Source organism: Oryzias latipes, chromosome 14 (assembly GCF_053564925.1).
Source record: "Oryzias latipes strain Hd-rR chromosome 14, Olatipes_Hd-rR_3.1".
In the NCBI taxonomy this organism is placed as follows: Eukaryota; Metazoa; Chordata; class Actinopteri; order Beloniformes; family Adrianichthyidae; genus Oryzias; species Oryzias latipes.
In genome coordinates, this window is record NC_136250.1 from 14,949,926 (window position 1) to 14,977,401 (window position 27,476).

A 27,476-nucleotide genomic window follows, 5' to 3' on the forward strand; every position below is an offset into this window, starting at 1 on the left:
TTAACATGCAATTTGTGTAAAACTCCAGGAGAAAATTGAAGTAACACAGAAGAGGGATGTGGAAGGCATGGGGACACCTGAGATTAAGTATGGAGAGTCCATGTGCTTTGTTCAACATGTTTCAACGGGCCTTTGGCTTACATATGCAGCTGTTGATGCCAAGTCTGCGCGCTTGGGGCCCCTAAAGCGAAAGGTTCAGAAAAATAATGCACTTCTTAAAGTATGCATGTGAGTGTTAACTTTCAGCTTAAATTCATTCGGACATCTGTATTGAATCTGTAGGCCATACTCCATAAAGAAGGTCACATGGATGACGCCCTCACAGTTGCCAGATCTCAGACTGAAGAATCTCAAGCTGCAAGAATGATTTACAGCACAACGGGCCTCTTTAACCAGTTCATCAAGTATTTTTCAGTGTTATAGTTTTTGATGAATATCACATTTTTCTTTTTGAAACCTTCATTGTTCAGTTGTTTTGTCCTCGCTTTTGTTTTCATGTCTCCAGGGGTCTGGATGCACTCAGTGGGAAAAATAAATCAGCCAATGCCCCATCTCTACCTATGGACGCTGTTGCACTTTCACTGCAGGACCTCATATTTTACTTTCGTCCCCCAGAGGAGGAACTGGAGCATGAAGATAAACAGTTCAAACTTCGTTCCCTCAAGAACAGACAGAACCTTTTCCAGGAGGAGGTTGGTTGGCGAAAATTAGAACATACTCTTCATGAAAAACAATGCTGGATGTAGTTTAAGAGTTTTTTTTATTGCTTTTTAAGGGAATGATTACTTTGGTTCTTGACTGTATTGATCGGCTCAATGTGTACAACACAGCTGCCCACTTCTCAGAGTATGCTGGAGAAGAAGCTGCTGAGTCATGGAAAGAGATCGTTAACTTGCTCTATGAATTGTTAGGTACGTTCAGTTGTTTATATAACTACATTTGTGTTTCTTATGAGTTTAAGACCCACTCTGATCCTCATTTAAACTTTTTTAAAAGTGCTTCCAGTAGTCTTTTAATTCTGATAATGCTGTTTTGGTGTAACCCCACCCCCTCTACCCCTCCCAGTTGCAGAGAGCTCGGAGCAGGGAGCTTTTAGCCCACACAGCGTATATTCTGTCACAAAAAAATTCCTTTTCCAACAGCATTTTTTCGTTTGCTCAGGATTCACAGAGATTTGAATAAAGAGATGCTCAGAAATGCAATTTTAAGCTTAATTTTCTTTAAATATGTCCTCCATCATCAGAAAAATGGCATGTTAAAAACACCCAAAACACTACTTTCATCGGAGTGGGTCTTTAACCTTTTCTGAGTTGCATCATCACAATTTATGTTGTTACATTATTGATCTTTACTCCTCATCTTCTATCATGAAGCCTCTCTGATCAGAGGAAATCGAGCAAACTGTGCTCTTTTCTGTGACAACCTGGACTGGCTTGTTAGTAAACTGGATCGTTTGGAAGCCTCGTCAGGTCTGTGCGACTTTGCCTCTTCTCTGTTTGCCTCTTCAGTGTTAAAGAGTCCATTTAAATATGACAGTGGAACGGATGTTCTCAAGGGGCATTTTAAATACAAACAATGAGGAGTATGTTTTTACACTTTATGCTGTGTTTTCTGAAACAGGAATCCTGGAAGTTTTATATTGTGTTCTCATTGAAAGTCCAGAGGTTCTAAACATTATCCAGGAGAATCACATCAAATCAATCATTTCTCTTTTGGACAAGCATGGGCGCAACCACAAGGTCAGATAAGAACAAGCATTTGATTATGCAGTTGAAGTTTTCTGATCTTCATGGATGCTTGTTGTTGTTAGGTCTTGGATGTGTTGTGCTCTCTCTGTGTGTGTAACGGTGTTGCTGTAAGATCCAACCAGAATCTCATCACGGAGAATCTCCTCCCAGGTCGCGATCTCCTCCTGCAGACCAGTATCATCAACTATGTAACTAGGTAGGTTTATTTTGAAGCGTAGACGCTCCATTCATCCCATTGACTCCAAATGAGAACTAGACTGAGAGTGACATCACTCACAGAAAACGGCTTACTTCCAGCTCCAATAAAATTAAGTCATTTCAGTCGCTATTTTTTATGCAACATGGATGCCACCAGAAGACGTCAGTAAGTGGGGATAAGTCCAAGTCCATCTGAGTCATCATATCTATGGCAACTGCTCTTGCCAATCAGAAGTGAACTTGTTGGAAGTTCATACCGCTACCACTTGAAAGTGGGCTCAGAAAAAATCTTTCAATCAAATGTTTCGACCCCTTCGACGTGAGACCACCTGCTTTTATTGAGGCAAGAATTAGGATTATGGAATATGTACAAAAAAATGGTAACAGAGCAAAATGGTTATTCTGACAAATATCAGGACTGAGTATTAGGAATTTTGGCTTCTTGAAGTCAGTGGGTCTTTCCTAATTGTAACGGGACAGGATAGACTTTTTGTTTATGTTTGTGTTTACATTTTGTTTGTTTCTTTTAGCATGAGACCCAACATTTTCCTCGGAACCTGTGAAGGATCCACTCAGTACAAGAAGTGGTATTTTGAGGTCATGGTGGATCACATAGAGCCCTTCCTCACTGCTCAGCCGTACCATCTACGAGTTGGCTGGGCACTGACTGAAGGTTACAGTCCTTATCCTGGGGGTGGAGAAGGCTGGGGGGGCAATGGGGTTGGGGATGACCTCCATTCCTACAGTTTTGATGGACTTCATCTGTGGTCAGGTAAATGCACTTTGACTTCAGTGCTTTTATATTTGTTTTCTCCTACTGAAGCTTTTTGGTTTCTGGATACATGGATGCAGGGCGTGTTCCCCGTCTGGTTGCTTCTCACAGTCAGCACACTCTTGCGGCAGACGATGTAGTCAGCTGCTGTTTGGATTTGAGCGTTCCCAGTATCTCCTTCCGGATTAATGGACAGCCGGTTCAGGGAATGTTTGAAAACTTCAACCTGGACGGTCTGTTCTTCCCAGTGGTCAGCTTCTCTGCAGGCATCAAGTAGGACTGGTTATCTTACACAAGAACCGCCTTCCTTTTTTTGTTAATAAATCACTGATGTCACTTTTTCCCCTTCATATGCAAGGCTGCGATTTCTCCTTGGAGGACGCCATGGGGATTTTAAATTCCTCCCACCTCCAGGCTATGCTCCATGCTATGAAGCAGTCTTGCCCAGAGACCGTTTGCGGATTGAGCCCATCAAGGAATATAAGCATGACTTTAATGGCATCCGCAATCTGCTCGGGCCAACTCAGTCCCTTTCACACACAGCCTTCACCCCTTGCCCTGTGGACACAATACAGGTAAACCCTAATTTTTTCATAGACTTATGTCTCAGAAAAGGAACAAATAATTGGGATGATGGCAAAAAAAAGTATCGTGAAACCTTGGATGAATAATAAGTTGTTAGTATTAAGTTTCTACCCACACCGAATTAATTCTGTCTTTCAGATTGTTCTTCCTCCACATCTGGAGCGCATCAGAGAAAAACTTGCAGAAAACAGCCACGAGTTGTGGGCTGTTACCCGTATTGAACAAGGATGGACATTTGGACCAGTGGGTGTATTCAGTGCTCCCCATCTTTTCTACAAACAGTGTACAATTTTTATTTTCTGTTTTGCTTTGTAGTTTCGTGATGACAACAAGAAGCTCCACCCCTGCCTGGTGGATTTTCAGAGTTTGCCTGAACCAGAAAAGAACTATAATTTAGCAATGTCAGGGGAGACACTGAAGTATGTCTAAGTCCTTATATAACAGGATTGGCCATTGATGTTAATCATTTAGAACCTCTTTTTGTGTTGTTTCTTACCAAGGACTCTGCTGGCTCTTGGCTGTCATGTCGGTATGGGAGATGAGAAAGCAGAGGAAAACTTGAAAAGGACCAAGCTTCCCAAAACGTGAGAAAAAATATTACTTCTTTACATTATTTCTCCTGATAATATTTGTGCTGTAGGTCAAATTCTATCATAAAACACAATTTTTAGGTACATGCAGAGTAATGGGTACAAGCCAGCACCTCTGGACCTGAATCATGTCAAGCTAACCCCCAATCAAAACACTCTGGTGGAGAGACTGGCAGAAAACGGACACAATGTGTGGGCAAGAGACAGAGTCCGCCAGGGCTGGACTTACAGTATTGGTCAGGTACCATATTTGGTTTGATAGAACCATCTGGGATCTAGGTGATACTATAAATAAACGTAAAGTGTTTTCTGATATATGGTGCATTCAGTGTTTGTTACTGCACTTTCTTCAGGACATTATGAACAAGCGCAATCCACGTTTGGTGCCCTACAACCTGCTGGATGAAAAGACTAAGAAGACCAACAGAGAGACAGTCTGTGCAGCAGTTCGCACTCTCATTGGTTACGGTTACAACATAGAGCCACCCGACCAGGAGAGCAGTATGTTTGCACCAATGAACCAACAGAAGGCACCATTATTTAACCACCATTGGCGAATAGATAGAACACATTGTGAAAATAAAGTCTTTTGTTACATACATTTAAAGTAACAATATAATTCCAATTAAAAAAACATACGCACAAACACACAAGACCATAAGAATTAACGCATGACTTGTTTTGGTTGTTAACTATGGAGATTTAACTGTCGAACTAGATATAAAGCAAGTACCATGAAAGTACCCAGTAGGTACGACAAAAGTACCCTATAAGTACGACTTAAATACCCTGTAAGTACTGAACTGTAAAAGGAAGCATTACCATTTGTAGGGTTTTGTGACATCACAAACCTGGATCAGAATGAGATTACTCAGTTTTCCTTTTTTGGTTTGCACTCAACTTGACATCTTGCAGTATTTTTGTACTCAGAAAATAGATGGCTTCATCAACGTATAGTATAGATTTAAAACATCACGAAACTCACAGAAAAACTCGTGAGCCTATCTCCTAAAACCAACTGCTACAAACATGAGCAAAGCTGAAAAAGTGATTTTCTTATTTATTGATTAAATCCATGTTTTTTTAGGGTTTCATCACTGTTTTCTATCATATAGGTGGGCATGGAGCAGGCAACTCTCGAGAGGATAAAATCAGACTGTTCAGAGCAGAAAAGTCGTTTGCTGTTACGCAGGGAAAGTGGTACTTTGAATTTGAAGCTGTGACTGTGGGAGAAATGAGAGTGGGCTGGGCTAGGCCAAGTGTTTGCGCACACACTGAACTCGGTGCAGATGAGTTGGCCTACGTCTTCAATGGCTTCAAGGTGAGAAACAGAGATAATCTGTAAACTTGCTGACCTCAGAGGCTTGCAATCCAATTTTTTTAACCATTATCTTTACAGGCTCAGCGTTGGCATGTGGGAAATGAGCCATTTGGCCGCCAGTGGCAGTCAGGTGATGTGGTTGGATGTATGATTGACCTTGTGGAGATGAACATCATGTTTACACTCAACGGAGAAATGCTTATCAGCGATTCTGGCTCAGAGATGGCTTTTAAAGATATTGAGATAGGAGAAGGTATGTGTTTAAAGCATCGTTCATTGTTAAAGGCCCAATCTGGATTATTTTCTCTTACATTTGTGCTAAATATTACTAGGTTTCATTCCCGTGTGCAGTCTGGGCATGTCCCAGGTTGGTAGAATTAACCTGGGACAGAATGTCAGCAGTTTGCGTTATTTTACCATCTGCGGTTTGCAAGAAGGATTTGAACCTTTTGCTATCAACATGAAAAGAGATATTACTATGTGGTTTAGCAAAAGCCTTCCCCAATTTATCATTACACCAACCGATCATCCTCATATTGAGGTATTTATGCATTTGTTCTCATAGTGCTTTCTTCATTTCTTCTTCCAGAAGCTTTATGTTTTTAATTTGACCGTTGATCTGTTGTTTTCATCTCTAGGTGTCACGTGTTGATGGAACAGTGGACACCCCTCCTTGTCTCAAGGTGACCCACAAAACATTTGGGTCTCAGAATGCCAACACAGATCTGCTGTTTCTACGACTCAGCATGCCAATTGAGTTCCATGAAACCTTTAAAGTCCCTGCTGGTACAACACTTCTGACCCGTGCCTTGACAGTGCCAGAAGATGAAGTTTTAGAGGTAGACCCAGACTCTGACTTTGAGATACTCAAGAAGTCAGCATCTCGCAAAGAGCAAGAGGAGGAAAAAAAAGAGCCATCTGTGCCCAAGGAAACCCCTGCCTTCAAGAATGGAGAGAATGAGAAGGATGCTTCTACTGAGAAAAGCAAGAAGAGAGGGTATGTAGTTACTCATAACGATGAAGGAAACGTTGTAATCTTTCAAAGCTCTGAGGCTTAAATGTTGTTGTTATTTAGATTCCTTTTCAAGGCAAAGAAGGCTGCATTAATCACACCACCGCCTGTTGTTCCCACCTTGCCCCGCTTAATGGAGGATGTTGTACCAGACGACAGGGATGACATGGACATCATCCTCAACACAACAACAGTAGGGCTGCTACTTAGATTTGCTGTTGTTTGGAATAATGTGCCTTTAATGTAGGGATGGATACAGAGCCCCGGTATTGAATGAGCCCTGGGGCAACATTCTTCAAGACCCCAGTATCAGGAAGATCCGACCTCAACGGTTCTGCTATCGGTGGAGAAGTCACATTTTTTCTGTGTCCCACAAGATATAAACTAGAGCTGTGATGGTGTGGGTGATGAAGCAGCAGAAGTCGCTGTGTGACGGTGACCACTGCCGCCGAACACAAAATCCATTCATAATTACAAAGCAGTATTCTTTATTAACAGATAACAGTAACTACTAACTATCCCACTAATTAACTAACTATATAGGTGTTGTAGAATGAGTTGGTGTATGTGTGTCAGCACGCTGCGTGTGTAAGAGGAAGGAGCGCCGTGCGAGAGTGAGTGAGAGTGTGCACAACTATTGGGGGTGCGTTCATGTTCATGTTTGGTGTTACGGAGTGAAGGAGAACAGTAATAAAAGGTTTCCACCAGAAGAACAGTGATTGATTCTGTGTTATAAAACCGCTCTAGAGTAGAGCTGTGACGGTGTGGGATTTTTGATCACCTCTGTGATGAAGCAGCAAGAGTCGCGGTGTCGGGACCCCCCAAAAACAAAATTCTCCGGCAGGCGGTCGCGTCACGTACTCAAGAACGCATGCAGTTTATAATAGAAATGATTACAATGGAAATTCCCCCAGAAGCCCTTGAAGTTTGAACACAGGACTCACAGAAAAAGCAAATTAATAGCAAAGATGAATGTGTTTGTTATAGTTCAAATCACGCACAAAATGCAGAACTTTCAAAAACAAAAAAGAGGAACGTGCAACTTTCTGTAATCTACCTGAATACTCCACCATGTTGCCCTGTGCAAGTGTATTTTATTTTAGAGTAAACAGTTTATTTAATTTGTTTTATATTTGCATCATGACAGCAATGTGTCAAAACGTTGCTGTTCATTTTTCTGTAAATAACTTAGTTTTTCATGTATTTTACTTTTCAAGTTGGAAAAATGTGTAAAGTAAAATGTTTTGTTAAAAAAACAATGTTGTTGCATAATGAGGAAATAAAACACTTTATGTTCTTAATTTGTTATATATTTATTTATTTTTCGTCCTCAAAAAGTATCAATAAGAGTATCGTTAAAATACCGGATCGATAAGCAGTATTAATAAGAGTAGTAGTACCGTTAAAACCTCAACGATACCCATCCTTACTTTAAAGTATAGTTTGCTTGGTTGTGGTCGTAATTTTTCACATTGATTAGTTGAGGTGGAAAATCTTTATGCAATTTTAATCTCTCCCATCCATCTTTGTTTTCCAGTATTATTACTCGGTGAGGATCTTCGCAGGTCAAGAACCAGGGGGTGTGTGGGTAGGCTGGATCACTCCTGACTATCATCAGTATGATCTTCACTTTGACCTCAGCAAAGTGAGAAATGTCACTGTCACTGTTGGTGACGATAAAGGAAACATTCATGATAGGTATGTTGCTTGTTTGTGTGGTAGAGGACAAGAAATCTCAAGTTCTCTTAAAAAAATGATATTCTGACTCCAAAACAGCTATGGTGCTCCAATTCTTGATCTATTGGTGTGTTCTTTAGCATCAAGCGCAGCAACTGCTACATGGTGTGGGCAGGGGAGTTCAGCGGCTCCCAGCAGACCCGTGTCAGTCAGGAAGACTTTGTCATTGGATGTCTTGTTGACTTGGACACAGGGCTCATGACTTTCACAGCAAATGGAAAAGAGATAAACACATTTTATCAGGTGACACCCTTCTTAGCCAGCTACTAATTCTATCACTTATGAAGTCCTGTTCATTTAAAGTAACAGTGCTTGTTTCTTTCAGGTGGAGCCAAACACGAAACTCTTCCCAGCTGTCTTTGTTTTGCCTTCCAATCAGAATATGGTCCAGTTTGAACTTGGCAAGCTAAAGGTCAGATATCATGAATTACTTTAGTTTCTAGCACTGATCGTTTTTGCACAAGCTGTGCAGCAATGATAACTGTATGTTTTCCTGTCTTTCTTCTCATGCCAGAACATCATGCCAATTTCAGCTGCTATGTTCCGGAGTGAACGCAAAAATATTGTACCTCAATGTCCTCCACGACTGGATGTCCAGATGCTAACTCCAGTTATCTGGAGCCGAATGCCCAACCATTTCTTGGCTCCGGAGACTGGCCGTGTTAGTGAGCGCCTCGGCTGGATGGTGCAGTGTCAGGATCCTCTCACCATGATGGCCCTCCACATCCCAGAAGAAAACAGGTAGAAGCAGTGTAATTCTTTAATTCAAGAGACGTTTTTGTTTTTTGCGAAAATCTAATAGTTCCTTTTTGTATAGATGCATTGACATCCTGGAGCTCTCTGAAAGAATGGACTTACTTAAGTTCCACTATCATACTCTCAAGCTGTACGGCTCAGTGTGCGCTTTGGGGAACAACCGTGTGGCGCATGCATTGTGCAGCTACGTGGATGAATCACAGCTTTTCTATGCCATAGAGAACACCTACCTACCTGGCCCAATGAGGAGTGGTTTCTATGACTTGCTTATCAGCATGCACCTTGAGTCTGCAAAACGGAACCGCTTGGGAACAAACAAGGAATTCATAGTTCCCATGACTAGTGAAACACGTAGTATCACTCTGTACACTGCCAAATCTCATGCTCTCCCAGGAGTTGGCCTTACCACATGTCTCCGCCCACAACTTCATTTCTCCCCTGTTGGGTTTGTGGGAACAAATCCAGACATTTACACTCTTAGTCCAATAATTCCCTTACAGGTAAGTCTGTAACTCCTTTACAGACAATTTTCCAGTCCAACAGAATTTACTGACATTTTTTTGTATTTCTAGGTGCTAAAAATCAAAGCTCTCAATATGTTGATTGAAGCAGTGCAAGATGGGAGTCAAGCCATGAGAGATCCCGTGGGAGGCAGTGTTGAGTTTCATTTCGTTCCTATATTGAAACTCATCAGCACCCTCCTTATAATGGGGGTGTTTGACGATGACGACGTGACACACATCCTGAAAATGATTGAGCCCAATGTCTTTAATCCCAAGAAGCAGGAGGAGTCTGCTGAGGAAACCGAAGAAAAGGAGCCGCAAAGGGTGCCAGAGGTCAAAGAGGAAAAGCAGGAGACTTATGTAGAAGAGGAATTTGAAAATTATGGTTTGGGCGAAGAGGAAGAAGAAATGGATGATGAGGAAGACGAGGCAGCATTTGATGTCTCACACCATGAAGTTGAAGATCCAACTGACAAACTGAATGGTGAGAAAGGAGCAGAAGAAACAGAAAAGGAGATGAAGCCTGTTGAAACCACTGGGGAGGCTAAGGATGAACATTTAGAACAGGGCCTTTTCCAGATGAAGTTACCAGAGTCTGTCAAACTACAGGTACGACCAGTTACTTTTTTGGTGAAGGACAAAACACATTTATTCTAATGCAGGCATTTGTGATTCTCTCAAACTTTGTAGTCAATAAATAAATGATTGCTGTACTTTTAGTTATAAAAATTAAACGGGAGTGAAAGGGGAGCGTGTCTGTGAAGTCATAGAACAAGATACGTGCATTAAAGTAATTCATTTTTCATCTTGAATACTTCTTCTCCGTGTAATCTACTGTTTCACTAACTTTTCGAGTTTTAAACATGCTTGTGGTGCAACCATCATGCTACTCTAAATCTAAACAACCCATTTGAAAATTAAAAATGACTTGAAAACTTGTTATGTATAGAATATGACGAATGATCAAGTGTTTTTGTGTTGCCAGATGTGCACTCTTCTGCAGTATTTCTGTGACTGCGAGCTTCGCCACAGAGTAGAGGCCATTATTGCCTTTTCCGACAAGTTTGTCAATCAGATACAGACTAACCAGAGGCAGCGCTACAATGAGCTCATGCTGGCCTTCACCATGACTGCTGCCGAGACTGCACGCAAGACGAGAGAATTTCGCTCACCACCTCAGGAGCAGGTACTACACACACCCGCATCCTTCTAAAGAGTGATGCATTTTGACCAAATATGTTCAGTTAGTTGCTCATTGTTGATTGCTCCTCATTTCACTATTGCATTATAGGTCAACATGCTCATGAACTTTAAAAATTGCACAGAGGATGATGAACCTCCAGTCCCTGATGACGTCCGGGAATCCTTGTTAATTTTTCACAATGCCATACTGTTGCACTGTGGTCTGTTTTTTTCGTTAATATAAAATCAAATTCTGTTAAAACTGACATATTCTAGTCTGTAAAATTAAGCAAATTAAGGTCTCAGACCTCTTTTTTTTTATTCTTTTAGGTGTTCACATTGAAGAGGAAGAGGAGGAGGAGGTAGTGGACAACTCTGTCCGTGGACGTTTGCTTCACTTGCTGGAAAAAGTAAAGAAATTCAGAGAAAAGAAGGTGGAGATAGAGCCTGAAACCCAGGAAGACAAAAAACCAAGTGAGCCTCTTATTTTAGCATTTCACTGACAACCTTCCTTCACTTTACACCACATGGCAAAGTTACTAATGACTACAAGTTTAATGCTTCATCGTCTGTCTTTTTGTACCAGGCACATTACAGGAGCTGATTTCCCATACCATGATCCACTGGGCTCAAGAGTCATTTATCCAGAACCCAGAGCTTGTGCGTATGATGTTCAGCCTCCTTCACAGACAGTATGATGGGCTGGGTGAGCTCATGCGTGCCCTTCCCAAGGCTTACACCATCAATCAAGTGTCCATTCAGGACACCATGGACCTGCTGGAATGCTTGGGTCAGATCCGGTCACTGCTTATTGTGCAGATGGGTCCAGAAGAGGAGAGGCTCATAATTCAAAGCATTGGGTTGGTTTTTTTTAGTTGATAGTATTTTCTTTAAACTATTGTGTGATGAATATGTGTGACACAGCTCCACTGCACTCTCTGTCTTTTTAAGGAACATTATGAGCAACAGAGTTTTCTATCAGCACCCCAACCTGATGCGAGCTCTGGGCATGCATGAAACTGTGATGGAAGTCATGGTTAATGTGCTGGGCGGAGGGGACTCAAAGGTAAATGTATATGCAGTTGAAAATAATGACAAAAAAATTAGAATTTAGACTTACACAGTTTGTTTTTTAATAGGAGATCAGATTCCCTCGAGTGGTGACAAACTGCTGTCGCTTTCTCTGCTATTTCTGTCGCATTAGTCGTCAGAACCAGCGCTCGATGTTTGATCACCTCAGCTACCTTCTGCAGAACAGTGGCATTGGTCTTGGTGATTGTCTTGGTTTAATTCTGCTTCATTTTTCAAGAACTTTCTCTTATTAGAACTAATCTGTAATGAAGTGTGTGTGTTTAGGAATGAGAGGCTCCACTCCTCTGGATGTGGCGGCGGCCTCTTGCATCGACAATAATGAACTCGCACTGGCTCTCCAGGAGCAAGACTTAGAAATGGTAAAATAAAAATACCACCTATCAAGTTAATATTTTTGACTTAAAACTTGATAGGCGGTGATATTTTTTCTAGGTGGTGAAGTATTTGGCTGGTTGTGGACTTCAGAGCTGTCCCATGCTGCTGTCTAAAGGCTACCCTGACATTGGCTGGAATCCCTGTGGTGGAGAAAAATACCTTGACTTTCTTCGTTTTGCTGTATTTGTAAACGGTCAGATTCAAATTTTCAACTTGCTGTAATTCATTACTATACAAAGATTTGGGAGTTTTTAAATCCATTGTTGTCTTTGCTCCTCAGGGGAAAGCGTGGAAGAGAATGCCAACGTGGTCGTACGTCTTCTCATCCGCCGACCTGAGTGCTTTGGTCCAGCTCTGAGGGGGGAGGGTGGAAATGGACTCCTGGCTGCCATAGAAGAAGCCATCAAAATATCAGAGGACCCTGCAAGGGATGGTCCCAGTGTAAAGAAAGACAGACGTTTTCCCATGTAAGCACATAGAACTATTCCTTTTTCACTTTGATTACAGAAAACACAGTGCCAGTTAAAAGTTTTTATGCTTTAAGTTTTACACATCAAACTAGCAGACATGTGATGCTTATGTTCACAAGAAATATTTATTGCTTTAAATATAATATTTCTGGTGACACATGCAAACTGGATATTAAGTTACTGAAAGTTCCATGGTACAAGTTAAGTTGGAAAATTTGAGAACTGAAATTATTCAATAAAACTGTGGATTTTTTAACAGTTTTGTTGTTTGTCCAGTTGTAAGTTTATAGGGATGTTTGTTTATCATTGTAGGTTTGGAGGAGAGGAGCAACACGAGGAGAACAGGGTGCACCTGGGAAATGCCATCATGTCCTTCTACTCTGCTCTTATAGACCTGCTGGGCCGCTGTGCCCCGGAGATGCATGTAGGCAGTTTGCAGTGAGAAGTAACAGAAAGTGATATGCTGGAATTACCAACTCTGATTTCATGGTCATTTTTCTTCTCGTAAAGTTGATTCAAGCTGGCAAAGGAGAAGCCCTAAGAATCAGAGCCATCCTGAGATCTCTTGTTCCCATTGAGGATTTGGTGGGAGTTGTCAGTCTTCCTCTGCAGATTCCTTCGTTTGGGAAAGGTAAGCAGGCAGTGGCTGTTAGAGTTTTCTTTTAATCCTAATTAATATTTTTAGACTTTTATACAAGTTTCTTCTACTGATTTGCATCCTTTTGATGATTTTTCATCTATATTTTCTTCACGTCGTGCATAGACAACAGTATTATCGAGCCAAAGATGTCAGCTAGTTTTGTGCCAGATCACAAGGCTCCCATGGTGTTGTTCCTGGACAGAGTTTATGGCATTGACAACCAGGACTTCCTGCTCCATGTGCTTGAGGTGGGCTTTTTGCCAGACATGAGGGCTGCTTCCTCTCTCGACACGGTAAGCAAAATACACCAGTTTCTGTAATGTGAAACCATAAGGAACCAGTATTTTAGAGATTTTCTCCAAAGTGTTTGGATATTTTTACCCACAGGCTGCTTTCAGCACCACAGAGATGGCTCTGGCTTTGAACCGATACCTGTGTTCTGCTGTGTTGCCTCTCATCACAAAGTGTGCGCCCCTTTTTGCTGGCAGTGACCACAGAGCCATTATGATTGACTCAATGCTCCACACCATCTATCGGCTGTCTCGAGGGCGAGCCTTTACAAAGGCTCAGAGAGACATCATTGAAGAATGCCTCATGGCTTTGTGCAAGTAAAATGAATTCCATTAAGAGCCTGTCTGGTGATATTATTGTGCCAGGTTTGTAAGCATGATCTACCTTTCCCTTAAGGCATCTGCGTCCATCCATGCTTCAGCACCTGCTGAGACGGCTGGTGTTTGATGTGCCCATCCTTAATGAATATGCCAAAATGCCTCTCAAAGTAGGAAACAGTTTTATGTCAACTTTCTTTTTATTTATGCTTAATTTTAAATAATAATGTAAATGATTTACTTTCTTGCAGCTTCTAACCAATCACTATGAGCGTTGCTGGAAATATTATTGCCTCCCTAATGGTTGGGCCAACTTTGGAGTTGCCTCAGAAGAGGAACTGCATCTGACCCGCAAACTTTTCTGGGGGATTTTTGAGTCACTGGCTCACAAGGTGGACTCTCATTGAATTAAAAAAATATTTTCTGAACCCTAAAGTTAATGTATGTACATTTTGTAACACTATTATGTCATAATTCCAGAAATTTGATGCTGAAATATTCAAAATTTCAATGCCATGCATCTGTGCCATCGCCGGAGCCATCCCTCCAGATTATGTGGATGCCAGCTACTGCCCTAAAACGGAGAAAAAGGCATCGGTAGATGCTGAGGGAAACTTTGATCCAAAACCAATCGATGCCACAAAGTGAGAAAATATGTCTCCTTAAAAACATCAACGGATGCTTGCTAATTTAATGTTAAAGCTTACTTAAGGTTCTTCTTCCAACCACAGCACAATTATCCCAGAAAGGCTGGATCCATTCATCAACAAGTATGCTGAATACACACATGACAAATGGGCTTTTGAAAAGGTACATCTAGTTTTTCATAACATTTTACTAATTTCTGATTAATTTACGCATTCATTTTGGTTTATTTTAAAACACAAATGTTTCAAAAAACTATATCTATGTTGACAGTGAAGTAAAAAAGGAACAATATCTGCACAAATAGTTCTTTTTTCTGTTGTAAATTTGTGTTTTTTATAGATTCAGAACAACTGGTCATACGGGGAGGTGTTAGATGAAAATGCAAAAACTCATCCCATGCTCAGACCATACAAAACCTTTTCAGAGAAGGTGAGTTCACTGAAAGCCAAGACTTGATGCTTTTATGTCATTTTAATTCTTTCTACTGAAACTGAGTGTTTGACAACAAGGACAAAGAGATCTACCGCTGGCCAATCAAAGAGTCAATTAAGGCCATGCTGGCATGGGAATGGAACATTGAAAAAGCTAGAGAGGAAGAGGAGTCAGAGAAGAAGAAAGCAACAGCTCGAAAAATCTCTCAAACTGCTCAGGTGCCAACAATAAAAAAAAAAAATCACTAATTTTAAGTGACATGTCGGCACTTTTTATAACATATTAAATATTGTTTTTTTTTATGTTCCAGGCAACATATGACCCCAGCCATGGCTACAGTCCTCAGCCCATTGACATCTCACACATGGCTCTCTCCAGAGACCTGCAGGTGTGCCCCTATAAATTTAAACTTTCAGTTTTCTTTAGTTTTTTAACATTCACATCTGTTTGTAGTCAATGGCAGAGCAACTTGCAGAAAACTATCATAATACATGGGGGCGTAAGAAGAAGTTGGAGCTGCAGGCCAAGGGTGAAGTATATTTATGCCTGAAGAAATATGGATAACAAAAGATTAGTCTTTTTTTTAAATGCTTCTGATTGAATGTTTTGTTGGAAGGTGGAGGAACACACCCTCTTCTGGTTCCCTATGATACACTGACAGCAAAAGAGAAGGCACGAGACAGAGAAAAGGCCTATGAGTTGCTCAAGTTCCTGCAGCTTAATGGATATGCTGTCACTCGGTAAAATTCCAGACTTTTTTAAATGCCATTCCTGTTTTTATATCGGTGAGGTGGACCAATTGAACAGATGTTAGACATTGAAACAACTTTTAACGTACAAAAAAAAAAAAAGATGAAAGTTTTCAACTAAAGTTATAGATGACTCCTAAAAATGAAAACAAATATATATATCTATATATCATAAAGTCATTTATTTTATAAAAATCTCTTCAGGGTTAAAGTGTCAACCAGTATCAACCACATGTACACACTAAGCAAGTATTTAAATAAAAGAATTTCAAACATTTGATTTGTTTTCTCCTCAGGGGCTTGAAAGACATGGAGTCAGAAATATCATCCATAGAGAAGAGGTTTGCTTATGGGTTCCTGCGGAAGCTGTTGAAATGGATGGAAATTGCTCAAGAGTTCATCGCTCATCTTGGTAACATTGTAAAACTATTGGAAAAGAAATACTGTTGCTTAGGCCTTTGACACATGCATGCGTTCAGGGGGTTGACGTGTACAGGTGCTGCAGGTTTTAGGGTTGTTTGCGTTCATGGAGGGCTGTAGACAGGAGCGGCTGCATCTTAAGGGGAGCTCAGGTACAGTATCTTGCAGTATCCTTGAGACTTGTGTGGCCACCCTATGGGACATCATAAAAATGGAATGTGCAATTGTCATGCGTGAGGTAAAGGTATTGTGAAGTATTCGTAAGGCTAGAGTTGGTCGTGGTACAATGCTCTTATGCCACACTCTTGTTGTTAGTATGTTATTGGGATGTCCACATTAACTAAGCTCTGTCTATTTCTTATAGTCAGTGCAAAATAGCCCACAAAAAGTGTGCACTTATCTCATGAACAGCACTAATAAGCTCCTTGTGTAGTGCGCAGGATTTGGGGTTGAAAAAACCTTGTGTGTTGTATAGGTATTCACCTGCAGCACATGCACATTTTCTGTATGACCTTGTTTTTTCTTGTGGGTCACCTGTGTGCCTGGTACTGTTGCCCATTTTCCCTCACAGACAACCCGTATCCACCTGTGAGGGCGGTTGTGACTAAGGCTTTGAATGTATAAAAGGCTGAGAACTCCAAGTATCCATGAAACATTTTTTGTACAATGTGACTTGCAGAGGCTGTGGTCAGCAGTGGACGAGTGGAAAAGTCTCCACATGAACAAGAGATCAAATTCTTTGCTAAGGTGAGTCTGCAAGGTGGAGTTCTCATGTTGAAAACTCTTAAGAAAAAAAACAGCTCAACTTTCTTGCTGTATTGAGTTAATTAAATGTTTCTATTATAGATCTTGATGCCCCTGATCAACCAGTATTTTAAAAACCACTGCCTCTACTTCTTATCAACACCTGCAAAGGTTCTGGGTAGTGGGGGTCACTCCTCCAATAAAGAGAAGGAGATGATTGCAAGGTGAACACTCTTTGTGGTGCAAAGCACAGAGTGGGTGTATTTTTCTAAATGCACCTCATTCCTCCAGAAATGAAACTCTTTCTTTTTTTCCTGGCTTTGCCCTTTTCTTTCCACCTGTTTCCTTTTCTCGTCCTCACAGTATCTTCTGTAAAATGTCTGCGTTGGTGAGGCACAGAGTTTCTCTCTTTGGTAAGGTCCCTATTCTTAAGGATACTGATTCGGAATCTTTACCTTCTTTGCATCTGTCATACTTTCCTTTAGAGCAAAATCTTTGCTTGTGAATAAAAGAAAAATGACAACGTAGACCAAAGCAGAACATAAAGTGTTTGGTGGTTTGTCTTTAGAAAAGCTGTATTTCTGTGTGCAGGAACAGACGCTTCGGCTATCGTTAACTGTCTTCATATACTGGCTCGGTCACTGGATGCAAGGTTTAGTATGACAAAAATTAACAGCATGATTCCACACTTGGTTTTCTTTCGGTTTTACATAAGGTGTACGGTTTTTCCTTTAGGACGGTCATGAAGTCAGGGCCTGAGATTGTAAAAGCAGGTCTGCGGTCCTTCTTTGAAAGTGCAGCTGATGATATAGAGAAGATGGTAGAAAATCTTAAACTGGGCAAAGTATCCAAAGGAAACCAGGTTTATAATGTTTGAGATATTTCCATTAATAAAGTTGATTGCATACTGATTTGATCAACCAAGAGACTATCATTGTTTTCTGCTTCTCTAAAGCAAGTGAAAGGCGTTTCTCAGAACATCAACTACACAACCATCGCCCTCCTCCCCGTGCTCACTTCCCTGTTTGATCATATTGCCCAACACCAGTTTGGAGATGATGTTATATGTGAGTTCTCTCTGTGATATATAGGTTTGTGCTATTTTCTGGATTGAATCATTTTGTCTGACACTTCTAGTTTTGTCTCAGTGGATGATCTGCAGATGTCCTGCTATCGCATTATGTGTAGCATCTACTCTTTAGGGACTGTCAAGAACCCACACGTAGAAAGGTATTTCCAGAATTACAGGCTGTTTTAGTTCTTTAAGTATTCAGAACGTGAGGACATTTGCTCTTTTCTTGATGTTTTCAGGCAGAGACCAGCTTTGGGAGAGTGTCTCGCTCATCTTGCAGCAGCCATGCCAGTGGCTTACTTGGAACCCCATCTAAACAAATATAATGCTTTCTCTGTTTACACAACAAAGACACCTCGAGAGAGAGCTAGTGAGTTCAAAACCTTTTTTTCTGATAGTAACTTCCAGCAAAGTTTTGATTCTAGTTCTTTCTCTATCCTAAGTCCTGGGCCTTCCCAACGAGGTCCAAGAATTATGTCTAGACATTCCAGAGCTTGATGCTCTCCTTAAAGAAATTGGAGACTTGGCAGAGTCGGGGGCTCGCTACACTGAGATGCCACATGTCATTGAGATCACTTTGCCTATGCTGTGTAATTATCTGCCGCGCTGGTGGGAGAGAGGGTTTGAAAACTTTCCTGAAATGGAGGGTCAACTCTGCACCGAGGTGACATCCGAACATCTTAATCAACTGTTGGGCAGCATCATGAAGATCGTAGTCAACAACCTGGGTATTGATGAGGCATCGTGGATGAAGAGGCTGGCAGGTGAGCACTTTTTAATTTTCTTTTTCATGACACATTTATATATTTTTTTCCTGGTAAAATTGTTATATGTCTGTATATGCAGTCTTTTCACAGCCTATAGTCAGCAGGGCAAAGCCAGAAATGCTTAAATCCCACTTTATTCCAACAATGGAAAAGCTGAAGAAGCGCACCTCAAAGGTGGTGGCAGAGGAGGACCATTTACGCATGGAGGGGAAGACAGAAGGTGACGAGGAGGATGGCACCATACGAGATGAGTTTGCTGTCCTCTGTAGAGACTTGTATGCTCTCTATCCTCTACTGATTCGTTACGTGGACAATAACAGGTACAATAGAATGGGTTTTTGTTTTCTGTTCTTTTCTAATAAAACCAAATTAATCCAAATATTTCCATACTGGTGGATATTCTTAACTTAACCCTTGTGCTATCTTAGATGACCCCACCCTTACATTGACGTGTTCTCCCTACCATGACAAAGGTGGAAAGATTTCATGTTATCCATGGACACCAGTGAGGTTCACAAATCATTGAAGAAAAAAGGTTCAGCGCGCTGTCTAGTGGGTCTAGATGACTCAACTCCCAATGTTAAAGTGCCTAGGATAGCACAAGGGTTACAGCCGCACTCCGATCATCTTTTGATCTATTGTAACAGCCTTCCTTGGGTAATAATGATTGTGCTGTTTTTAGCCCAAAAAAACCCGTCATTTTCAAGGAGCATTGGTGTGCAACAACCCCGCGCCCCCCACCCTTCCTGTTGCTAAGAGCTCAGAGCAGGGAGCTTGTGGCCCACCCAGCGTATTTTCTAGATCCCAAATACAATCCTTTTCTACTGTCATTTTTCCATTTTCACTTGATTCACAAATATTAGAATAAAGAAATACACAAAAATGTAATTTTGAGCTTAAAATGTCCTCCATCATCAGAAAAATGCTGCTGTTTTTAGCCACAAAAAAATCATAAGCATGATTTTCATCAGAGTGAGTCTTAAAATATATTCAATTGATTTTTCCCATGGAAAAGCTTGCGACTAAGGTAAATCCTTTCTGGAATGAGCCATGCAATTCAGATAAAGAAAAAAGAATTTAGGTGAAGTGCAGTGCAGGATCTGAAGGAGTGCAATGTGAAAGATCCTTCAATCACTTTGCTCTGTGTTCACATGGGACACTTTTATTTTGAAGAGTTCATGATCAAAGTTTGTTTTTGTATTTGCTTGAGGTGGTCCATGGGGACATTTAATTAAAAAAAGAACACTTATCAACACCAATGACAGAGATGGAAAGCTTGTGGTAGCTAGCATTGGTGGGTGTACAACCATAACTAAATTGTTGACTACTTCATGAATAGAATATAGGACATCACCACTGTCACTAATGCACATTGAAATACTTATAGATTATTGTAATAACAATAAAACACATAGAAACCATGCTGTTCTGATTATACTGGTGCATATATATTTTGTTTTTATGATAAATATTGTCATAATAAATAAATAAATAAATACATAAATAAATAAAAATTATACTATGACCCTTCACATGAAAAAGTCACAGAAGCCCAACTTACATATATGACCTTTGAAATCAATTTTTCTTGGAATTTCAAATCAAGGATTTTTGAGAGACAATGTCATGTTAAATTTCTTCAGCCAATAACTCATTTTAAATGTTTAGGTAATGAGTTGGAACATTTTTTAAAGTACTTTCTCTGCATCAGGGCGAGGTGGCTGACATGTCCTGACCCAGATGCAGAAGAACTCTTCAGAATGGTCGGAGAGGTTTTCATTTTCTGGTCCAAGTCTCATGTGAGCTTCTCCATTTTGCTTTTTAAAGACAACTGAAGAAAGGCAGTCTTTCTTTTTCTGACACCTCTTAATTTGCGCTCGACAGAACTTCAAGCGGGAGGAGCAGAACTTTGTGGTGATGAATGAAATTAATAACATGTCATTCCTCACTGCTGACAGCAAGAGCAAAATGAGCAAGGTAAGACGTGCAAACGGGCCAAACGCCAGTGTACCGTTACATCTCTGATTACTATCTTTAGGTCTTCAGGACAAACTTATGTCCCAGAAATTCTTCTTTGCTTTTATTCATTTTTGTTTGATTAGAAATCCTCTTGCTTTTTAGTAAATTGTTTATATATAAATAAAGGTTTAAAAATATCAAAATACATGTTCTTTTTTATCTGTATTAGCAAAAATAGGACTAAACTGCCTTTGAAAATTTGGCTTCTTGTTTTTTCAAACATACCTTTCCGGATCTCTTGTTCAATGGCCTTGGTTTAAATTGTCGTGACTGTCTGAGGTTTGACTTGAATTCCAGTTTTTGGAGGAAAAAGAAGCAGTTTTGTTTAACTATATTCTCTCTCTGACTGTCCACTGTCTTCTTCTGTTGGGTTGCTGCTGGGTTTCCAGGGCGGGGACACAGAGGTTAGAATTTGTTTCTGCACGACCGCTGTGCTGATCGCATGGCACCTCACTTTGGGGGAACTTTTCATCAACCCCCCCAGCACACTGGCACATCTGATCCAAATATACCCTAATGTATAGACACACAAATATATATATAAATATGAGCTCTAAATCTTGTGCAGAAATGCTTGAAATGCTTTGTAGCACGTCTAAACACAATCTTGTGGAAAACATATTGATAGGGTTTTGATACTGCTTTTATTTGCACAAAGCATCAATGGACAAATGGGGAGGCCAGGTGTATAAGCCAAACCCAGTCCTGCCAGTGTGTGAGGGGGGGAGTCTGGAGGCGCTTGATGAAAGTACACAGCTGTAGAGTTGGGCTCATGACACTGAGCTTTACATAAAGCCCAACGTGGCAGTGAGAGCTCAGTGCCATCATGCTTTCACTGCATTTGCTCTTTTTTAATCATAGATGTACAAGTATTTTACTTTGTCTTACTTTTTTTTTTATTTCCATGGAGGGGAGGGGAGGGAGGTGACCTGTAAGTTTTGTAATGTAGCTTTTCTCCACTAGGAGGTGTAGGCTTTCTCTGTGCTGTTCTTTTTTTAAATCCCATGACACATCATGGTTTACTTTCCTTAAACTTTCCACACTAACACACAGTTTGACATTTAATCAAAAGAAATTTCTCAATATTGTATCCCGAGTCTAACCTATATATTAACTGGCAATTGTAAATTCCCCAAACAGCTTTGCACCCTTTAAACTTCTCCCATAACATGAACACACATGGGAAAGAATTTGTTATTAATAGACTGGCAGCTGTGAATAACAATGAGACCCCAAGTCACACATAAAGTGCTCAGAGTATCACCTTCTTAGTCGGTTATCTTTCCTATATCAATGATTAAACCTCAAATTTAAATTTGGAGAATAGTTTTCTCAAAAAAACAACAATCCTTCTGATGAACCCAGCAGACCATGATAATGTCATAGAATTCGACAGCCTTCAGCACAAGTTCTCTTTTAAGTGACATGTTGATTATAGTCTCCTTAAAGTCCCACTACAATCATCTTTTAATCTATTGTAAAAGTGTTCCCAGTGGCCTTTTAATCATGATTATGCTGTTTGTAGACAAAATAAAAAAAAATTAGTCATTTTTTAGGACATAGTTTCTGCAGGGCGGCAGTAGTTCATTAAAAATTCACCTCTGAGTTGTTGCCGCAGAGTGAACTTGTCATAATTTGTCTTAATCATCCCTTTAAACACACTCTCCTGTTAGCTTACAAAAATCATGAGTAATATTGGAACTATCCAGCCAGATGCCGAGTTTTGAGCCACCTTAGACAAGGAAAGAAAAAATGTGGCCTAGATGGATCGATCTGTTTACAAGTGGATGCATCAGAATGGAGCTTGTGGCCTGCTGATTGCAGATTTTATGCAAAAACTACAAGCTATTATAAATAGCATTTTTTTCCTATGATTCTCAATTTAATTAAAATTACTCAGAAACACAGTTTAAATGTTAATTTTCTTTTTTATGTCCTCCATTATCAGAAAAAATGCTACAAGAACATGTTAAAAACACAATTTTCATTGGAGTGGGTCTTTAATCTGTAAACCAACATATTAGTGTACAAAACATAGCATAGATAATACATAATCACAGAGATGGATGCTTAATTGCAGTTAGATAAGTTGACATTTGGGAGGTTATTTAAAAAAAGAAAAAGAAATAATAAAAAAAACCTGTTATTAAACTAGAAGGAATTTAGATGGGGAGGGCAGTTTTTTTCTTTTTTCTATCGTGTCAGCTTGCAGCTAATGGGTCTAACCAAAAGAGTTTTGCTCCTTACCTACATCTTGTAACACGTTTTATTTACCATGAAAGAAAAATTGTTTTGGATAATTGTTCTGTTTGTAAAACCCATTTATTGAAGTCTCATCTGGATGACATATTTTCTGTTGCATGGTTTTATTAAATTACTACTAATTTGCCCTTTTACAAACCCATTCCTTGCAGCTTTGCTTTCTCTAAGGCAGCTATACCTCTTATTTGCCCTCACTGTGGCCTTTACTTATCACTCTGAGCTCAGAGAGCAAAAAGTGCAGTGACTGTACAATGGACAAATGAGAGTGAGCGAATAATATTTCTTAATGAAGGCTCTCATTAACTTTTCATACCCATCTGTATAATATTTATTAAATAATAATTATTTTTCAGGTTTCAGAGTTATTAGAACAGATCGCAGCACTGGACAGTTTTGAAATACCTCTAAGGTTAGCTAGCTGCTCAGTAGTTGTGGTTAATCATGCAACTTTTATGGGTTTCAATACACTTATTTTACCCTGAATTGTTTAAATTGTGTACTGGACAACCCCACACCAAAGTCAACCAAAACACAATATAAAAAATTTACTATTACAGTGAAGAATTTGTAAAACCCAAGTTGCTGCAGCTTCAAAATTTGATGGGATGCTTTGAATGCTTGTTGTTTGTCATCTGTGTTCACAGGGTGGAGGTTCAGATACGGAACGAACAAAGAAAAAGAGACGAGGCGATCGCTATTCTGTCCAGACATCACTCATTGTTGCTGCCTTGAAAAAGATGCTCCCCATAGGCCTCAACATGTGCTCTCCTGCCGACCAAGAGCTCATTAACTTGGCAAAAATCCGATACTCTTTGGTAGTTTTAACTATTTTTTACATTATTCCATTAATCATATGTAGTGAATTTGTTTTTGGACTGGTAATGCTTGCCTATATTTTCTTTGCAGAGAGACACTGATGAAGAAGTAAGGGAGTTTTTACAGAACAACCTACATCTTCAGGGCAAGGTGTCTGAGGTTTTCGTACTTGTCATTTTGGCTGGCGTTTGTGATTTGAAAAATTCTGAAGCTCCTTTTGTTGTTGGAAGGTTGACAATCCGTCTATGCGCTGGCAAATGGCTCTTTACAAAGAGATGGCAGGGAAGGCTGAAGATGCTGATGCTCCTATGAAGGTTGTGAAGAGAGTACAGGAGGTTTCTGCTGTACTCTATCACCTTGAAGTGGTGAGAACCTGATTTCAGGAAAAAGAGCATTTTGCATTTTTATTTTTCCCCCCCTGAATCCATTCCATTAACTATTTTTGTTGATTCTATCATTTTCTTTCACTTTAATTTCACCACTTTGATTTGTCAAATATGAAGTAAAAGTAGAATTAACTCTTTAAAAGACCTGACAGTTACAGAGGAAATTATCTCAATTTTTTAGACAGAGCATCCTTTCAAGTCCAAAAAGATGGTGTGGCACAAGCTTCTGTCCAAGCAGAGACGCAGAGCCGTGGTCGCCTGCTTTAGGATGACACCCCTGTACAACATTGCAAGGTGATGAAAATGCCTCTAAGTTTGATGCAGCATATACTGTGTTGCTAGTTTCTTTTTAAAAAATCTGGTCCTCGCAGACACAGAGCCTCCAACATGTTTCTGGAGGGATACAAGCGTAACTGGCTTCACACTGAGGGATTCTCATTTGAAGACAGAATGATAGATGACTTATCTGTGAGTGATGAGCAATCCCGTCATCTGGATCTATTTGTGTTTTCTCCCTGTCTCTCACCTGTCAATTTCCCATTTACTCCAGAAAGCAATGGAGCAAGAGGAAGGAGATGAGGAGGAGGAGAAGGAAACAAAGCCGGATCCCCTTCATCAGCTGATTCTACACTTCAGTCGTACGGCTTTGACTGAAAAGAGGTGAGGCTGCAGCAGCCCCGTTCAGAGCTCTCGCTGAATGGGTGTGCAAAAAACATAACTAATCAAGTTTTTGTTTCTATTCTAGTAAACTTGACACAGACCATCTCTATATGGCATATGCAGACATTATGGCAAAGGTGAGGCATCACAAAGGATTACAAATGTTGTTTTAACTGTTGACAGACTGTTTATTTGATTGCATTTATGTTTTTTTCCTGTGTTTTTAGAGTTGCCACATTGGTGATGAAGATGAAGGGGGAGAGGATATGATGGAAAACTCTGAAGATGAGTTGCCCTTTGAGGTGCGACAGTCAGAACTGGTAATGGGCGGCCAGGGGCAGGGGACCAGGAACACAGTGGAGCGGTAGCTCTCGACGCATTGAGTGGCCTCATCATTAGAGCCTCACATTCAAACCACATCTCTCCTCGTCTGTGTTGTGTCTCATCACCTCTTCCTGTCTTGTCCCTGCTGTTTGTATGCTGTATGTTGTGTTTTTTTGAGTAACAGTTTCTGCTGCTTTGAAACTGAAAACTCCAATCCAGATGCAAAAACTTATTTTCCAAATGGGACTTTATATTATTTTCACTATCTCAGTTAACGATCAAGTTTTAAATGGCCTAAAAGCCCCACTCTGATAATCTTTTGAGATATTTTAATTATGATTATGCCGTTTTAAGCCAAAATCAAAATCATTTTCTAGGACATAGCTTCTGCAGAGAAGCAGGAGTTCAGTAGTAGCGATCGTTGACAGGAAACAGCCCAGTCCATCCTTCCCCCTCCTCGTTGCTGAGAGCTCAGAGCAAGGAGGATGTGGCCTGTCCAGCGTATTTTCACAAATTTGCTCTTTTTCAAACAGCATTTTTTTTCTGCTCTTGATTCACAAGGATTTGAATAAAGAAATACTCAGAAATGCAATTTTAAGCTTAATTTTTCTTATGTATGTCCGCCAACATCAGAAAAACATGATAAAAACAACAAAAACACCATTTTCATTGGAGTGGGTCTTCAAGGCGTTGATTTCTATGTTTTAACTGTTAATCTGGATTGAGTCTAAACATATGGACTGCAATACTAACAATTATTCTTTAAAGCTGCAATCAACCTAGCCAAATAAACAGCTCAAATTGAGATGGTGTCATAAAATCCAAACGTCAGCAAAAAAATGTGGCTTTTTAGAAAATCTAATTCCACTCAGTACGAACAAGCAGAGAACAAAGGCCATTATTTATAGTATGCTTTAAGAGGCATCACCAGTTACTCCCCCTTAGGCCTTTAATGGATATTTTTATGTCAAGTTTCTAAATACACTGTACTTACTGTACTCTACAAAAAGACACTTTTTTCCAGCATACAAACTGTTATTTAGGACAAGAATGAGCCAATCTTATGCATTTCCAAAATGACATGCATACTTTTTTTATAGAATGGCCTCAAAAAATAAAAATATACTGGAGGTCTTTAGATTAAGGATTATATAAGCTTCTTTGGTGGTATTAAAGAACTTCCCATGTGCATTCAAGAGGAAAAAGAATTGCTGTCATTTTCTGGCACCTGATGAATTTTGGTTCAAAGTTGCTTTAATTTCTAAATACTGTTTCAAATATAAGTCAGTGTAGCATGCTACATCTGTAAATCTTTGTATCTGTTGCAGATAAAGCAGAGGAGACTATTAGCATCCTCCTTTAGTCCCAGTGCTTTCCACGTTCCAGCTGAGGCTATCATTACGCTGAAAGTTAACAGTACTGGTGCTTTTTGTTCTTGTTGCGCATTTATTAAGTACAAATATGGAGAATTGACAGCTCTGCAAGCAGAGGTGTAGATGATACATAAATGTTACATGTATGTGCACATGCATGACAATTACTTATTGTTCTAGCTTTCTGTTTTGTCTTTTTCAACCATTGTGATAATTACAGCATTTTAATGTGCAACAAAACAATGTGCACATATTGTTTGCAACTACCAAACACAAGGAGGAGGAACAAACAGCAATTTATGAAAAGTCTATTTAATCACTCACCAATTTTTTCAAGCTGCACCTATCTGGTACAGTTGCTCGTAGAGGTTTCCTTTAAAGGGCCTACACCATGCGACTCTTAAGCCTTTCATTGTATTCAACATTTATGTATATGATAAAATATTACCTTTGGCACACAAAATAATGATTTTTCAAAGTTAACCCGGTTGACCCGGCAGTGGGTCTGCGTCTTTCGCCCACAAGAACAAACCACCTTTCAAACTTTTGCTAATGTGGATGTGCATATTGTGCGTATAAAAGGAAAGCGTTTTTGCTGATCACCGCTAGCTCCGTGTGTTCTCACATGTCTACATCAGCTCGTGAGGACCCACTCGCTTGTGGGATGGGAGGGGCTGGAGCTCAGAGGGTTTTAAGGGTTTTAAGAAGAATACTCAGAAATGTCTCAACGGATCAAAATACCACTTTGGGGTTTCCTTTCAAAGGAAAACTTAAAAGCTCAAACAATTTATTTTATCTGGTATAGGCCCTTTAATTATTTTTTGTTTGTTGTTTTGTTTCCAAACTGGGGAAACAATTTTAAACAAAAGCTTTGAAAAAATGAAAAGGCAGTTTAAAATGGTAGCTTCAGGATAATTCCCATTGTCAAGGTTGACAACAGTTATAGAAATTTTAAAAATATATATTTTTTGTGAGGCATTTAAGGGGTTCAGATTTACCATTTGCTATGTAGGGTTAATTCTTGGAAATGCAAAAAACCTTAAAAACATGATTTTTATCGGAGGGGGACTTTAAACCTTCCAACCGCTCTCTGACCCATTTTCGAGGGGGTCTCACTTAATTTCCAATCAGACTGACCTCGGGTTCACTCTGAGTTTCCTCAGTCTGAAAATACTCCGTGCTCAGAGCGGAACAACTGTACCAAAACAGCCACTG

At 40.0% G+C, this 27,476-nt stretch overlaps 1 protein-coding gene across 7 annotated transcripts in view; it reads left to right on the top strand.

Moving 5' to 3' along the window:
- Positions 1–27,476, top strand: part of LOC101167142 (ryanodine receptor 1) — a 55,832-nt gene that overhangs the window by 10,047 nt on the left and 18,309 nt on the right. For 2 of the 7 annotated variants that reach the window (XM_011483492.4, XM_020708881.3), the window contains exons 12-81: positions 29–193; positions 283–404; positions 506–692; positions 776–911; positions 1,374–1,469; positions 1,621–1,739; positions 1,811–1,944; positions 2,477–2,718; positions 2,799–2,991; positions 3,077–3,293; positions 3,442–3,546; positions 3,619–3,722; positions 3,804–3,887; positions 3,975–4,134; positions 4,247–4,394; positions 5,009–5,214; positions 5,293–5,467; positions 5,547–5,755; positions 5,853–6,211; positions 6,290–6,419; positions 7,764–7,924; positions 8,044–8,206; positions 8,289–8,375; positions 8,478–8,704; positions 8,781–9,219; positions 9,292–9,831; positions 10,208–10,408; positions 10,514–10,625; positions 10,735–10,878; positions 10,991–11,264; positions 11,356–11,470; positions 11,544–11,676; positions 11,761–11,855; positions 11,929–12,064; positions 12,152–12,338; positions 12,654–12,765; positions 12,852–12,972; positions 13,105–13,274; positions 13,369–13,589; positions 13,669–13,759; positions 13,841–13,981; positions 14,070–14,233; positions 14,321–14,399; positions 14,577–14,666; positions 14,747–14,887; positions 14,980–15,057; positions 15,123–15,198; positions 15,286–15,409; positions 15,715–15,830; positions 16,518–16,585; positions 16,685–16,806; positions 16,946–16,995; positions 17,174–17,234; positions 17,318–17,444; positions 17,538–17,649; positions 17,731–17,812; positions 17,894–18,024; positions 18,098–18,418; positions 18,501–18,741; positions 20,133–20,220; positions 20,306–20,398; positions 20,830–20,844; positions 23,347–23,517; positions 23,609–23,668; positions 23,749–23,883; positions 24,086–24,198; positions 24,276–24,372; positions 24,455–24,564; positions 24,650–24,701; positions 24,792–24,884. In XM_011483492.4, coding sequence (XP_011481794.1) covers positions 29–193; positions 283–404; positions 506–692; positions 776–911; positions 1,374–1,469; positions 1,621–1,739; positions 1,811–1,944; positions 2,477–2,718; positions 2,799–2,991; positions 3,077–3,293; positions 3,442–3,546; positions 3,619–3,722; positions 3,804–3,887; positions 3,975–4,134; positions 4,247–4,394; positions 5,009–5,214; positions 5,293–5,467; positions 5,547–5,755; positions 5,853–6,211; positions 6,290–6,419; positions 7,764–7,924; positions 8,044–8,206; positions 8,289–8,375; positions 8,478–8,704; positions 8,781–9,219; positions 9,292–9,831; positions 10,208–10,408; positions 10,514–10,625; positions 10,735–10,878; positions 10,991–11,264; positions 11,356–11,470; positions 11,544–11,676; positions 11,761–11,855; positions 11,929–12,064; positions 12,152–12,338; positions 12,654–12,765; positions 12,852–12,972; positions 13,105–13,274; positions 13,369–13,589; positions 13,669–13,759; positions 13,841–13,981; positions 14,070–14,233; positions 14,321–14,399; positions 14,577–14,666; positions 14,747–14,887; positions 14,980–15,057; positions 15,123–15,198; positions 15,286–15,409; positions 15,715–15,830; positions 16,518–16,585; positions 16,685–16,806; positions 16,946–16,995; positions 17,174–17,234; positions 17,318–17,444; positions 17,538–17,649; positions 17,731–17,812; positions 17,894–18,024; positions 18,098–18,418; positions 18,501–18,741; positions 20,133–20,220; positions 20,306–20,398; positions 20,830–20,844; positions 23,347–23,517; positions 23,609–23,668; positions 23,749–23,883; positions 24,086–24,198; positions 24,276–24,372; positions 24,455–24,564; positions 24,650–24,701; positions 24,792–24,884 — 10,371 coding nt within the window. The remainder of the gene's footprint in view (positions 1–28; positions 194–282; positions 405–505; positions 693–775; positions 912–1,373; positions 1,470–1,620; positions 1,740–1,810; positions 1,945–2,476; positions 2,719–2,798; positions 2,992–3,076; positions 3,294–3,441; positions 3,547–3,618; positions 3,723–3,803; positions 3,888–3,974; positions 4,135–4,246; positions 4,395–5,008; positions 5,215–5,292; positions 5,468–5,546; positions 5,756–5,852; positions 6,212–6,289; positions 6,420–7,763; positions 7,925–8,043; positions 8,207–8,288; positions 8,376–8,477; positions 8,705–8,780; positions 9,220–9,291; positions 9,832–10,207; positions 10,409–10,513; positions 10,626–10,734; positions 10,879–10,990; positions 11,265–11,355; positions 11,471–11,543; positions 11,677–11,760; positions 11,856–11,928; positions 12,065–12,151; positions 12,339–12,653; positions 12,766–12,851; positions 12,973–13,104; positions 13,275–13,368; positions 13,590–13,668; positions 13,760–13,840; positions 13,982–14,069; positions 14,234–14,320; positions 14,400–14,576; positions 14,667–14,746; positions 14,888–14,979; positions 15,058–15,122; positions 15,199–15,285; positions 15,410–15,714; positions 15,831–16,517; positions 16,586–16,684; positions 16,807–16,945; positions 16,996–17,173; positions 17,235–17,317; positions 17,445–17,537; positions 17,650–17,730; positions 17,813–17,893; positions 18,025–18,097; positions 18,419–18,500; positions 18,742–20,132; positions 20,221–20,305; positions 20,399–20,829; positions 20,845–23,346; positions 23,518–23,608; positions 23,669–23,748; positions 23,884–24,085; positions 24,199–24,275; positions 24,373–24,454; positions 24,565–24,649; positions 24,702–24,791; positions 24,885–27,476) is intronic. The other 5 variants (XM_020708880.3, XM_004076362.5, XM_020708879.3 and 2 more) reach the window with 3 other exon arrangements.